A 13,908-nucleotide genomic window follows, 5' to 3' on the forward strand; every position below is an offset into this window, starting at 1 on the left:
TTTAGGCAGCAGTTTCCTTCTATAGTTAGCATAAACCGGGAACCGAATGAACGTCACTACCTCGCAACGCACTTCACTTCGATCTAATCATCACAACTGTGTCAACAGTTATCACCCCGAGTTGGGGACAGCTCAGTGAGGCCGTGTCACGTGGAGGCTGCTGTGTCCAAGGATTCGAACACTAGTGCCCAGTATCACCGCCTCGCACCAATGGCCCAGCGCTGGAAGGACTCCCGAGACTCAGAATTCCACCAGCAGGGTGGGCTGCTGCGCCGGCCGCAACTGCCTATGATCAAAGGCTCAGCTCCGGGCATCGTGGAGGTGGGGTCAGGGACACCGAGGGGCACGGGTGCAAGAGGCTGTCGCCTCAATACAAATAAATCCTCCGGTCTGGCGACGTGCTTCCTTCCTCTCTCCCGAGGCCAAGGGCGTGGGCATCTGGTGGCGCTTTTCAGGAACCGCGTCGAATCACCCAATGCGGCCGGAGAGCGCAGCCTTCCCAGCAGGACCCCGCGCGCAATGGGGTTCTGGCTAAGAAGCACCCACGGACACCCAACCCTGATCTCGCCGGCCCAGTCTCAGTGAGGGACCCGGCGTTTAACAGCGACGAACAAAAGTTAAAATGAACCCTTTACGGTAAGTGCACTCTGAAACAGTGTCTATGAAAACACTTTTTCCCAAGCACCACGGAAGTCTCCACCATCCCTTAAATAACTACCTTCTCCCGGACGCACTGATTTGGGACTTGTAGAACGAAGGACAGCTAGCAGTGACACAGAAATGCAAGCTGACACAGGGTCGCGCGCCCCTGGCTCCCAGGATGCCGCCCAGGCTCGCCGCGCCCCAACGCCGCCCGCAGCCTCCTAGCCCTGCGTGGCCAAGGCACGGCCCCGAAATTCAAACCTCCCTCTCCGAGCTCTGACCCCTGCTCCGACACACGACACACGCAGACGCACGCACTTGGCTTTCCAGAACCCAGGGCAACTCATCAGCCAGCGTTTCAAAGCTCACAGCCTCCACACCGCCTCCTCGGGGCGGGGTGACATCTCCTCTCAGAGGGTCCTCTCCCGCCTCTGACCCCAGGCTAGCCCGATCGCAGGGCTCCGAGTCCAGCTTACGTGTTAGGATCATGGTGTCCGGCTGGTCTCTGCACATCAAGCGCGGCGCAGGGCGGCGGGCGCGCACCGGGGACGTCGAGGCAGCACGTAGGGGTCTGGATCCCCCGCCGGGACCCACGATGGCAACAGGACGCGAGCGCGCTCGCGGTCCTCAGAGCATCCCGGCTCCGCAAGGAGCGCGGGGATTTACGGCGATCGCCAGCGGAGCGCTCTCCGGGAGCACGGCGACGGGTGTGGGAGCCTCTCTCCTGCGGCGGGGACGCTCGGCCATGGCCCTGCCCGAGCGCAGCACTTCGCACCACCCGCTGCAGCGCTCTGCCTGCCCCGCGCCCAGCTGGCCGCGCCCTCCGGCTCGACACGCCTCCAGGGACCCGGCCGAACCGCGGCCCCGGGCTGTCCTCAGGCCCCTCCCATGCACGCCTGGCCCCGCCCCGCGCCTCCGCCCTTTGCTGGAATGTTTTCCCTTAGCCTACACTCCAACCCCAGGAAGCGCCTTTAAGTCGCCAACTACTGGCCTTAAGGGTAAAGGCAAAAGCCAAAAGCCACTAGCTTTTACCTGGTGCAGAAGACAAGGCCTTACGCTCGCTTTTCCTCTAGCTTTTCCTTGGTGACACTGTGCACTTTTGTTTTTGAATTGATTTATTTCTTCCATCTCTTCCTTGGTGTCTCTAGACCTTTTAAAAATATTTATTTTAATATATTTTATATCTATATCTATTTTAATTATGTGTTATGTCTGTGTGGGGGATTGTGCATGAGTGTGCAGTGCACCGCTGGGGTTACTGGCTGCTGTGAGCCTCTTGAGGTGGAGGAGCAGTGTGCTATCTATGCGCTCTTAACCACTGAGCCATCCTCCAGGCCATTAAAAAGTGTACTTTTTAATCTCCATAATTCTGTCTCTCATTCTGGTTGAGGTCACAAAAATTTGCCGAAATTTACATCTCTGTGGAAGGCTGGCTGGCTCGGAGTGTCCTGATCTGCAGAATGTGATGTGGAGAATGAAGTACCTGGTTTTGGGGACATTTCATTGTTTGTAAAGCCCGCAAGAGTACAGAATGAATTAAACACGGGTGCAGAGGCTTTGCCCAGCACGTGGTGAGTCAGTATTCTGTGTATACTGTCCCAGCCAGCGTTTTCCAAACTGGCCTTTAGAACTGCTCATGAGCTAGGCCCCCCAACTTAACTGCAGAATCTGTGGCAGTGACAATCTGTGGCTCTTTTCAAATGCTCAGATGATTCTTAAGCAGCAGAGTTGAAGGCTCCTCGTATAAGCCTCAGTTTTGAAGATCACAATAGAATAAAACCATAGTAAGGTATGTTTTAAAAACCCACACCAAGCTTTCATGAAAATTTGCTTTGCAATAAATTGATGCAGTATGTGTGTTTTCTAAATGGCCCGTTTAGTCAGTATCTCGAGATAGTATGGGCCAGACTGCTCCGCTGGAGGCCACAGCAGCCAGCAAGCGCTCAGCGTCCCTGTCCTTCTGGTGTGTGCTGCTTCCTGGGGAGCTGCACGATAAACAAATCAAAGATGTGGAAAATATAAAGTATTTAGTTGAGAGACACGAAGCAAGCCAGGAGAGAGGAGAGTTGAGGGCAGAATTTGTTCTTTAATAGGGCTAACAGAAATAGAAAAATTTACTCCTTTATAGTTCAAAACAGATTGACTCTACAGCCTTGTGCTAGTTTTCAAACACAAGACTTTCCTCACTAATATTTTCAGTAAACCAAAACCATTTAACTCTCATGGCACCCTAATTTATCCCCACCAGAAGTTCCCACTTTGGAGAGCATGTGTCATCCCCATTCAGCAGATTGTGTATTTCAAGAGCATTTACTACCAGTAAATGCTGGAGACACCAAGGCAATGAATGCACAGTGCATGTAGCCTCAGCCTGCTAGTATACTACAGTGTGGTGGAAAGAAATGGGGGTGAATGGAAAAGCAGGGCTGTGGGGGTTTGAAAAGGGGAGCCCTGACCTAGCCCAAGAAAATGGAGCAGTGTGCTGAAGTGTGGAGGCTAGGGGAACTTGAAACGCCCACAATTGCCATCCCCCCAGAAACTAACATCCTTGAATGCTCAAACCCCTCAGAACAAATTGCACATAATTTACAAATAAAACAATGTAAATGCTATGTAGATAGATAGGTTTTAAGGAATAATCAGTAGAAAATGTTTGTGCATGTTCAGTACAAATGCAGTTTTTCCTCCAAATGTTTTCTTTTTTTTGCAGTCCTGGAGGTTTAACCTAGGGCCTCCTACATGCTGGGCACGTGCTAACCAGTAAGCTACATCGCTATTCCCAGCACTATTTCTTAATTCAAAACATTGTAAACTTTATTTCATTTATTATTATTATTCTGTGTGTGTACGATGTGTGTATGGGTGTACACACATGCTACAGCATGCATGTGGAGGTCAGAGAACAACTCTATGTAGCTCATTCTCTCCTCCCACTTTTCCATGGGTTGGGGGATCAAACTCGGGTCATCAGGCTTGCATTACCCACAGAGGCATCTCAGGGCCCCCCAGTACTTTTTAAACTTTTCATTTTGTGACAGAGTCTTACTAAGTTGCCTAGGCTAGCCTTGAACTCACTCTGTAGTCCAGGTAGACTTTGAATTTCTGATCTTCCTGCCTGGGCTTCTCAAGTAACTGGGATTATGGGTTTGTGCCACCAGACTCAGCTTCCCTGAATATCTTCAATCAATGGTGATTTGAATCCATGGATTGGGAAGCTGTGGCTTTGACCTGTCTTATTACATCAAACTACAACACAAAATTCCTATCAAAAATGTCCAGGAGAAAGTGAAAACAATGCAAAATAAGACCTTGACTTTAACCTTCGTGAACCTGAGGGGCCTTTACAAACTGAGGGAAGGGAGGACTGGAAAAGCCATCAAGAGCATGGACAAACAGTAGTGTTTACCAAACGAAAGAGGGTACTCAGGCCGGCTCAGAGTCCTTCCTGTTCGGTCAGCTTTCCACTCCTCACCACAGCCTTCATTTGTCTGTTCTAGGCAGCTGACCTTAAACTGCATATCAGCTGGGCTGCATTAGCTGAGATGTGAGTCTTAAAACACTGGACTCTGAGGGGCTGGACTTCACTGCAGTGTGGTTTGCATCCCCTAAACCAGCAGTCATGATCAATGAAAGCTTTTTCTTAAAAAATATTTTATTATTTTTATTTTATGTATATGAGTGTTTTGTGCTTGCAGGTAGGTAAGTGCACCCGTGTCATGCAATGCTCGCAGAGGACAGAAGAGCCTGGAACTGGAGTTACGGACAATAGTTAGTTGCCATGTGGGTGCTGGGTTTCGAACCCGGGTCTTCTGCAAGAACAGTGTTTGTTCTTAACTGCTGAGCCATCTCTCCGGCCCCATAAATGCTGATTTCTAGTAAAGAATTTAGAGTTTTCAGACTGAAGAATAGTATGTAAAAAATAATATCTTCAAATAATTCCCTCATGGAAACAAAACAAAAATAAATCTTAAATTCAATCATCTTCAAGAAACCACTTAAGATTTTTAAAAAATGAGAACTGGGGAGATGGAAAGTGGATTGACGGACAATAGTTAGTTGCCATGTGGTGGCTGGTTTTCGAACCCGGGTCTTCTGCAAGAACAGTGTTCTTAACCACTGAGTCATCTCTCCAGCCAGTCAATGAAAGCTTTTCAATACACAAGAATAGAAATCTATTACAAAGCTGGGGAGCTGGCTCAGTAAGGGACTGGAGCTTGCTGGATAACCAGTCTAGCCAAACTGGTAAGTTCCAGGTTCCAATAAGGGGGAAAATGACTGAAGAAGATAGCTGCCATTGATCCCTGGTCTCCAGACATACACATGTGTGTGCACACACAAACACGTATACACCCATGCACCTCACATACACACACAAAGAAATGAAACAAACAAATGCATCACAAATTGCATTAGGCTTTGTGGAGATTGTTGACATTGATTAGTGGCTCTCAGTGGCAAATTTAAAAAAAAAATTAAGACTTGATAAAGGGTCTGTGCTGTTTGAGTCCCGAGACAGGCAGACCCCAGCTGTTTGAAAGCTATCTCAGGACTGTCCCAGCAGTCTCTATTTGGGTATTTTTTTTTTTTCACATCAACAGTACAATTACCAAACAAAAGAAAATCTTCCAGCTAACTCCTAAATTGTGTGGCAGATGAAGAGAGCTGTTTTTAAAATAATTTTTGTTTCATACTCTAATTTAATGATTGAATTCAGATATTATTGATTTTGTCCAAGGACACCCTGGGGTTTCATCCCATCACAACTTGTTAAAAACAAAACACAACTTAAATTGTCTACAGAGGCTCAGAAACTTCAAGCCAGTGAGTAAGCAAATTGCAGTGGAATAGAGAGAACTGGGGAGCCTGGAACCCCTCTAAGAGGTGAGCTGTCAGGGGCTGGAGGGATGGCTCGGAGGTTAAGAGCCCTTGCAGCTCTTGCAGAGGACCAGAGTTCAGTCCCAGCACCCACCCCGGGCAGCTGACAACTGCCTTGAACTCTAGCTCCAGGAGATGGAACACCTCTGGCCTCCAAGGGCATTTGCACTCGTGTATACACACAGCATTTAAAAATAATGAAAATAAATCTCAAAAAAAAAAGAAGAGAGTTATCAGTTACTTGCTGTTTGGCATGTACAAACAGAGCAATCCCAGCACCTTAAGGCTCCTTCCCAGTTTCCTCTCACCTCTGCCTCCCTTCTTTGCAGTGCTGATGAACAAGCTAACGGCCTTTGTATGTCAGGCAAGCTGTGTACCACTGATCTACACCATTTGTGTATATTTCTATCAAAGCTTCCAGTGTTTAGATGCTGGCAACTAATTTTAAAAAAATCTAAATCTTTTCCAAGCAATTTCAACTTTGGGCTTCATTTATCCCTGGGGCAATTTTAGACCTCTAGTCTAGTGATAGGAGGCGAATAATCTCTGGAAATTTCTTTGCCTCCCTTAGGACCAGAAGACTCCTTTGTGCTTGGAAAATGTTGTAATATAATTTGTGCTCAATGGAACATTGTGAAATCACTGGGGAAAATAATTTTGATTTGTAATACTCAAAGGAAATATAACAAAGAAAATGTCTTGAAAATAATGTTAAACAGTTTTCAATTATGGAACATAATTCAATTTGAAATTCAATGAGGAGGGTGTCCTGAAAGCACTCGTTTATGTTTAAGCTTCAGTGAGCTCAATTTGGGTTCTTCTCTACCCCTTACCCTAACTGATATTCAGCCTTTTCAGAACTTTTCAAAACCCAAATGCTAGGTGTGCAGGGCAGAGAAAGGAGAGAGGAGGACAGGGCTTGCACAGTTAAATAAATGCATTCTCTTTTAATTTTACCTGGAGTAACTGCCTTATTCAGTTAGACCTTTTTTCGCCACAATTTTTGGACAATTTAAGTTCAAAATGGGGGGGCGTAATTTATTGTGACGACATATTTAGGTATATTTAATGAGGATCAGAGAGAGACACTTTTCTTGTGAAAATATAAATCTTTCTAGATAATCGAACTGAAATATAAATGAGCTTCGGATGATACATTTCTCATTCAAGCAGATATTAAACCCTAGAAAAGGCAATGGGAAACAGAATGAACAAGAAGAGGGAGTTTGGAGGAGGTTGGGCAGAAGCAGGGACAAATGAGACTCGAGCCCGTGATGTTCTCTTCTGTTTTCTATTCTTTGATTTATTTTTCTTTTTTATGTATAAAGTATTTTTCCTTACATATGTAAGTGCACCATGTGTTTAAAATGCCTGCAGAGGTCAGAAAAGGGTGTTGGATTCCCTGCAACTGGAGTTACAAGTGGCTGGGAACAGAACCCTAGTCCTCTGCAAGAGCTCTTAACCACTGAGCCATCTCTCCATTCCCCCCTCCTTTTTTTCTTGATGCAATAATGGGGATAGGGTAGAGTACATCCTAGGTAAACACTCTGCCACTGAGCTGTTCCTTAGCCTTGTCACGTCTCATTACTTTTTTACTTAAAAAAAAATCACCAAAAAACAAAAACAAGCCAAAACACCCAAACAAACATGTCTCTCTAAGTTAAAGCAGCTGGTGGCCCTTGAGCTTGGAATCTTCTTGCTTCACCCTCTGAATTAGCTGGGATTATACGGTGCTTGCTCAGTGGAAGGTATGGACACACTGAATTCTTGATCTGGATGCAATAACTCAATGGGCTCATGGGCTTTCCTGGGACAGTTAGCATATTTACAGTAGAATTTCCTTTGAAAGTCTAGTTCATCTACAGGCTTAGTTGTGGGTTAGCCTAAGGCTTCACTGTTAACAGTGGCAGAGATGAGGATCCAGTAATGACGTACTGCTCATGCCCCTGACACACCCCGATTCCATCTGATCTCTGCCAAGATGAATCTGGTTCTTTGATGTGGCCTCTGGCAATACAAAAATCTAGCAAGTGAGACTCAAAAATTGTAATCTTTTTTTAAAAAACTCCATGCAAGCAACGAAGCTGCTTTCTTACTGAATTAACCAAGTTAAGATGCGGACACTGATTTTTTTTGTCTATGTTGCTAGTAGGATCCTCAGACTTAATAGTTCACCCTGAGCTTGTAGCATATGATTCCCTGGCTGCTGGGGATGGGCTATGTTATTTTAAAAGCTAAAAGTATTTTATTTTTATTAAGGTAAGATTAAAAATGTTCATTGTAGGGCTGGAGAGATGACTCAGTGGCTAAGAGCACTAACCCAGGTTTGGTTCCCAGCACCCACATGGTGACTAAAACCACTAAAATGCCATAACTCCAAGGAATCCAATGCCCTCTCCTGGCCTTCCCAGGCATTCTACCCACCGTTACACTTACATAGAGGCAAAACATTCATATACATAATAAATACATAAAAACTAAAAAACATTTTAATAGTTTGCCATCTGCCCTTTAAGCTTGCTGTTTCTGAGTTTGTTAGTTTTTCTCTTAAAAGAAAATTAAAAGCTTCAAAAAAAATTCAAAAGGCCATACTTCTTCGTTCTGTTATTAACTAGAAACGTACTGAAGTAGTTTTTCTACATGGCTTGAAACCAAAAATGCTAAGACACAAAATCAACTTATAAAATAAAGTTAAAATGCCTGGAATTTTTCCACTTTATTTTTAATTATATATTTCATTAATTAAAAAGCAATTCTAGGTGTTTTGCTGCATTTTCTTTTTTTGTGTGATACTAGACATTGAACCAAAGAGGGTCTTGTACATTTTAGTAAAGTACTACTAAACTAGAGACTCAGCTCTTTTTTGACTTTTTGTTTTGTTTTCTGACAACTTAAAAATCTTGTCCAGGTTAGTTTTGAACTTGTGCTCCTCTACCATCAGCCTCCTGAATGGCTGGGATTACAGGCCTGTGCCAGTTGACCCAGTTTATTTTATTTTTCTAAACTCACATATAGGGTCCTTGTATAATATGAAGCCTCTATAACACACAGCTAGTAGATTCAAGAGGTAAGGCCAAGACCTAGGGTGTTACATTTTTGAGAAATTTTGATATTCTTTTTTAAAAAATATTTTATTTATTTTTATTTTATGTGCATGAATGTTGTATACGTGTACTCATGTTGTGCAGTGCCCTTGGAGGTCAGAAGAGGGTATAAGATACTCTGGAACTGAAGTTACAGATGGTTGTCAGCAGCCATGTGGGTGCTGGGAACTGAGCATGGGTCCTCTGCAAGAACTGCCAGCACTGTTAACTGCTGAGTCTGCTCCAGCCCTCCATCTCTCATCTTAATCAGAATAGGTAGAATCATTTCTGATGGCTGAAATGTCTTCACCATCCCAGAGACAGAGGCCCACTGCTCCCAGTCTGCCGCTGGTTGCTGTAGTGCTCCTGTCATCACTGCAACACCCAACATCCATCATTTGATTTGGGATGGGATGACACTCTGAGAAAACAGTTGCAGATGAAATTTCACACATTTTCATGAATGTGGAGATTATAGATAAGTACATGCTGCAACTTGTTTTTGCTTTTCAAAATGAGATTCCTCCCTTCTGGGGTTGTACACCACCTTAGAGTCCCCACTGCAAGGCTGTTCATAATTTTAGTGATAGTGATAATAATACAGCTTGTACTATCAATATTCATTATATGCTGAGTGCTTTGTGTATTTTGGTTAATCCTCATAACCCCATTTTACAGATGAGAAAACTAAGAGCCAGAGAGATAGTAATTTGCTTATGAATGCATACCTGATAGGAGCTTGGATCAAGTGCACCTGTGTTGTACAGTGCCCAAGAAGGTTAGAAGAGGGGGTCGGATCCCCTGGAACTGGAGTTACAGTTAGCTGCCAAGTGGGTTCTGGGAATTGAACCCAGGTTTTCTGCAAGAGCAGCCAGTGCTTTTAACCACTAAACCACCTCACCAGCCCCCAAACTTTTTGATTTTCAAAGTGCATTGAGTGTATGCATCTGCATCTATGCCTCCTAATAAATAAATCTTAGAACTTTTCTGAGTTTTTCAATAATTGAGTACAATACTAGCATTGCCATTTTGTTTCTTGCCTTGTAGGTAAAAACAATTTTAGTTTTGCTATCATCCTATTTAAAGAACTATTTACATGTTTTCCTCTAAGCCCTGACTTTTAACATCAATATTGAGATTTCCATTTTTGGAACATCTATGAAATAAAACTATCCACAAAAGTTCTGAAAATCTAAGTAGGAGCACATTTGAGCTTGCTTCTACCATGGAGAAGTTTCCTGTTCTTAGCTGATCAACAGTGCTGTTGCTGGAAACCCCTCCGCACTCCAGATTATTAGCTGACTTTAATAGTCAGCAGGGGAGTGGAGCTATGGCAGACCCACAAACTTGGCTTCTCATGCAGAACTAACCCCCTCAATTCTCTTACCAATTCAGTTGAATTAAGCTGTATTAAGCTGTATTTGGGGAAACTGCAAGGCAGCAAATTATGCATTTTTAAAAGTATGTCTGGTAACAGGACTCAAGAACTGTGGAAGATTGACACTGGAGGATTTGCCAGTAGAGAAAGGACTAGATTGAACCTTACCGTATTCATACTCTGTTGCTGAGCAAACAACTACTTTCTTGCTATCTGTTGCCATCATTTTGAGGGTTAACAAAGTGAACATATAAAAGGAAATAAATAATAAATAAATTGATGCCACAAATTGGAAATCTACTAAACTTCATAATTGAACTTTCCAGATCTCTGAATATTCAATAAAAATGAAAATAAAAATCTAGCTATATATTATTTAGTTAAGCTATACCAAAAGATGTGTAGAAGATATACTGGGGGTTTACACTAAGGAAAAAAATTAGGATAGCCATACACATGTCAGAAATAAAAACCCTTAAGAAGGGCTGTAAGTAATAAAGAGTTACTACAAATCACTAATCAGTTACACAAGATAGTAAAACTATTCTGAACCTGTGTGCTCATAATAAAACATCTTCAAATATCAAAAAGCAAAATTTATGAGAATTAGTGGGAGAAATGAGCAACTATCAGCGTGTGGGAGTGTACAGCTGATAGGGAGCAGCCATGAAGACTCCAGAGCGCTCTAGCTCCTTCAGGCCACAGCTGTTTGAGTGCAGTTTTTTTCCTTTGGTCCAGACATATATGCATGTAGAAGGTTTGAGAGACCCTAATCCCAGCTACCATAACACCCAGCTGCCTGAGAGACCCTGGGTGTAAGCTGAGGGCTGACTTGACTGGGTTAGTGGTTGACCAGATGGCTGGTAAAGTGTTGCTTCTATGTGTGTTTGTGATATTATATTGGAAAAAGATGTCATTTGAATCAATGGGTTGCATAAGGAAGATCCACCCTCAATCAGTATGAATGGACACCATCCAGTTGAGGGCCCTGATTGAACAAAAAGTCAGAAGGGCAATTTTGCCCTCTTTTCTAGAGAAGGAAAGCCCACCTCTGCCTTTTCACATCAGAATTCCAGGTTGTCTGGTTTGGGACTCTGAGGTTTGCACCAGCAGCTCCTGGATTCTCAGTGGTTAGTCCTGGAGTGAGATTTATACCATTGGCTCTCCTACTTCCAAGGATTTTGGTTTTGAACTGAGCTATATTACCAATTTCTCTGGCTCTCCAGGTAGTAGATAGTGGATTATAGAAGTTCTTAGCCTCTATAGTGAAGGTAGCCATTCCCTTGTTAAATTCCTATCTATCTATCTATCTATCTATCTATCTATCTATCTATCTATCATCTATCTATCATCTACCTACCTGCCCATTCATCCAGCTGTCCACCCATCCATCCATCCATCCATCCATCCATCCATCCATCCATCTATCCATCCATCCATGCATCTTATTCTCTGCAGAACCCTGAATAATAAATGGCCAGCGGTGAGCAAATAGATTCATAACTGCTATTGCTTTAAGTCACTGTCTTGAGGTGGTTATGAAAAACAGATAATTAGAACAGCTGTATTATCTGACCAAATTAAATAAAATTAGAAATCAACAGCAATACTAATAACAAGTGCTTTATTATTTGAATCACTACTAAATATCTCATCATTTGGGAAGTTACCATATCAAAAAAACTTAAATACCACCTGATAATGAAAGTAACGTATATCAAACTTGCTTTAAGGGGATCTGATGTCCCTTTCTGGCCTCTGAGAGCACTGTATGCATGTGGTACACACACGTATATGTAGGCAAACACTCACCCCCCCACAGGTTCCATAACTAGTAGACTAGTGGTACTGAAAGTAATGACCATTAATGTGTAAATTTCTGTTATTTAAAAAAATCCCCAAATCTGTTCTATTTCCTCCTTTTTATATTGTCAAGCTAATATTATTAATGATAATAATAAAACAATAGTTATAGAAACTTGATTTTATGAAGAAGCATCCACTTTCTAGTGCTTATGTTGGCTATAATCTCATCACTTGGCATCTAATATGTGAGAAGTTCATATTTAATTTGGTTCCGTCTTTTTAATTGTTGTTATTGTTATTGTTTATGCCATGAGAACATTTAGAGTCCAAAACAGGGTTGTGAAAAGGTTAGTGCTCCAAGCACAGAAAACCAGGGGGAAGCAAATAGAATAAGACATTCCTGGTGACTTTGGACTTGACTCTATGCTGATACAACTTTGCTTCTGAACAACGCTACAGAATCTGCATGGAATTTAGGAGGAATGGAGGAATGTTCATTGATGTAGGGACAAAAGTAAGTCTCTTTAGGATAATCCATCTGAATTTGGGCAAGTTAAAAATGAAAGCTTGTATCAGTGTCCTTCAAAGACTTGAAAATGAACCAATCAGGCCCCAGTTTTTATGGTTTCCTTCAGGCCTGGCTCTGGCTTGCATCTAGCATCCAGCCACCATAACGCCATTAAAAAAACAAAGCAGCCCTCCCTTTTCCCCACATGGTTATCACAGAAGCTGAAGATGTCAGTTATATCACTTAGATTCTTTGTAAGAACTGAATTGATAAATGATCCTGCTGATCTCCTGGAAAGGGAGGCTCTTGCCTCAATCTCTGACCAAAATATATCTCTAGCAGAAAGCGAAAAAATGACAAATAACCCTTGCCAGTTTTCCTACATAAGTGTGTGTGGATTTCTTTTTCCCCCTTTCAAAATGAATTTAATACTCTCTATACTAACAGTTTTGAGACCAAAATTATTCTGTACCAGGGGCTCTTGTTGCTTCTACAATAATCTCAGATCTTTAGAAAGATAGAGCTCATGTATGCTTGGCTATCCTTAAACTGGTTGGAAGGAAAAATGCCTATAAGAAGAGATGAAATATGAACTTCAGTGTCCTTCTTTCTTACCCTGCAAACTAGTGCTGGAATAAGCAAGTAATTTAGAGATGAAAGGTTTCATTTGCTAATTGTCAGAAAGGGAAGTTCTTTCATCCTGATTTCCAGGTCTTCCGGAGGATGCTGGCCATATTAATTTGAGTATTCTGTACTTATGGAGGGCCAAGGAGCTGCAATCTGAAAATTCTGTGCACAGTGGAGCTTGTTTACTGCAACCAGGGCCCAGGTTTAAATCCAGCTCTGTGCATCCACATATATGAGAAGACAGTCAGGCCTCAGTTTCTAGGCTACCAACAACAAAACAGGGTCTATAGAGAGAACTTCAACGACCAAATCCTTTGTGTGTTTGCATGTGTGTGTGTGTGTATGTGTGTGTATGTGTATGTATGTGTGTGTATTACACAAGTAGGACACAGATGTGCTGCTCTGTCTCCCTAGTATGTTCTAAGGCTTAAGCTTTTTTCCCTGAAGACCTCAATTGGAGTTCTGTGCTTTCCCATCTCATTCTTCTAGGCGTTTCCCTGACAGTCATCACCTAGTTGGGGAGGTTTGGAGTAATTATATCTTTGATATTAAAATCAAAATCTGGAAATCACTCTACAGAACCACAACACAGAAGGCCCAACATCAGGCCCGTTGATCTGATAGAATAACTCAGTCAAGTTTTCAAACTCCTCCATTGTGTTTCCTACTTCCAATCCTACCCCAGAATCAAGCCCTTGTTCCTACCATCATGCTCACACTGCAGATGAATCTAATGCTTTTCTCTAATTTCCCAAGTTTCCAGTGACTGCTGCTTCACTGTGTTCTAAGCATTAATGGCCTCCTCATTCTCTTCCTCCAAGACCCTGGTTCAGAAACTGTCTCTTTCTCAGGAACAAATGATGACTGAACACAACTTCTTTCCTTGTTCCCGGGCCTTTACTAACATAGTGTTCATTTTGATCACATTGATCCTTTCTTCTCTTCATTTGCCCAATCCCTGTCTACACAATCAGCCCAGGTCCTTCCTC

At 42.8% G+C, this 13,908-nt stretch overlaps 1 protein-coding gene across 4 annotated transcripts in view; it reads right to left on the reverse strand.

Annotated features, from left to right (window-relative positions):
• Positions 1-13,908, reverse strand: part of Dlc1 (DLC1 Rho GTPase activating protein) — a 441,479-nt gene that overhangs the window by 42,528 nt on the left and 385,043 nt on the right. The window contains exon 1 of one of the 4 annotated variants that reach the window (XM_008846070.3): positions 1,119-1,529. The exons of the other annotated variants lie outside the window; for them this stretch is intronic. Within the exon in view, the coding sequence (XP_008844292.1) occupies positions 1,119-1,155 (37 nt within the window). The 5' untranslated portion in view covers positions 1,156-1,529. Of the gene's footprint in view, positions 1-1,118; positions 1,530-13,908 lie in introns of those variants that run through there. 4 annotated transcript variants of the gene reach the window in all.

This window comes from Nannospalax galili, unplaced genomic scaffold (assembly GCF_000622305.1).
Source record: "Nannospalax galili isolate Female #2095 unplaced genomic scaffold, S.galili_v1.0 scaffold1282, whole genome shotgun sequence".
Classification (NCBI taxonomy): Eukaryota; Metazoa; Chordata; class Mammalia; order Rodentia; family Spalacidae; genus Nannospalax; species Nannospalax galili.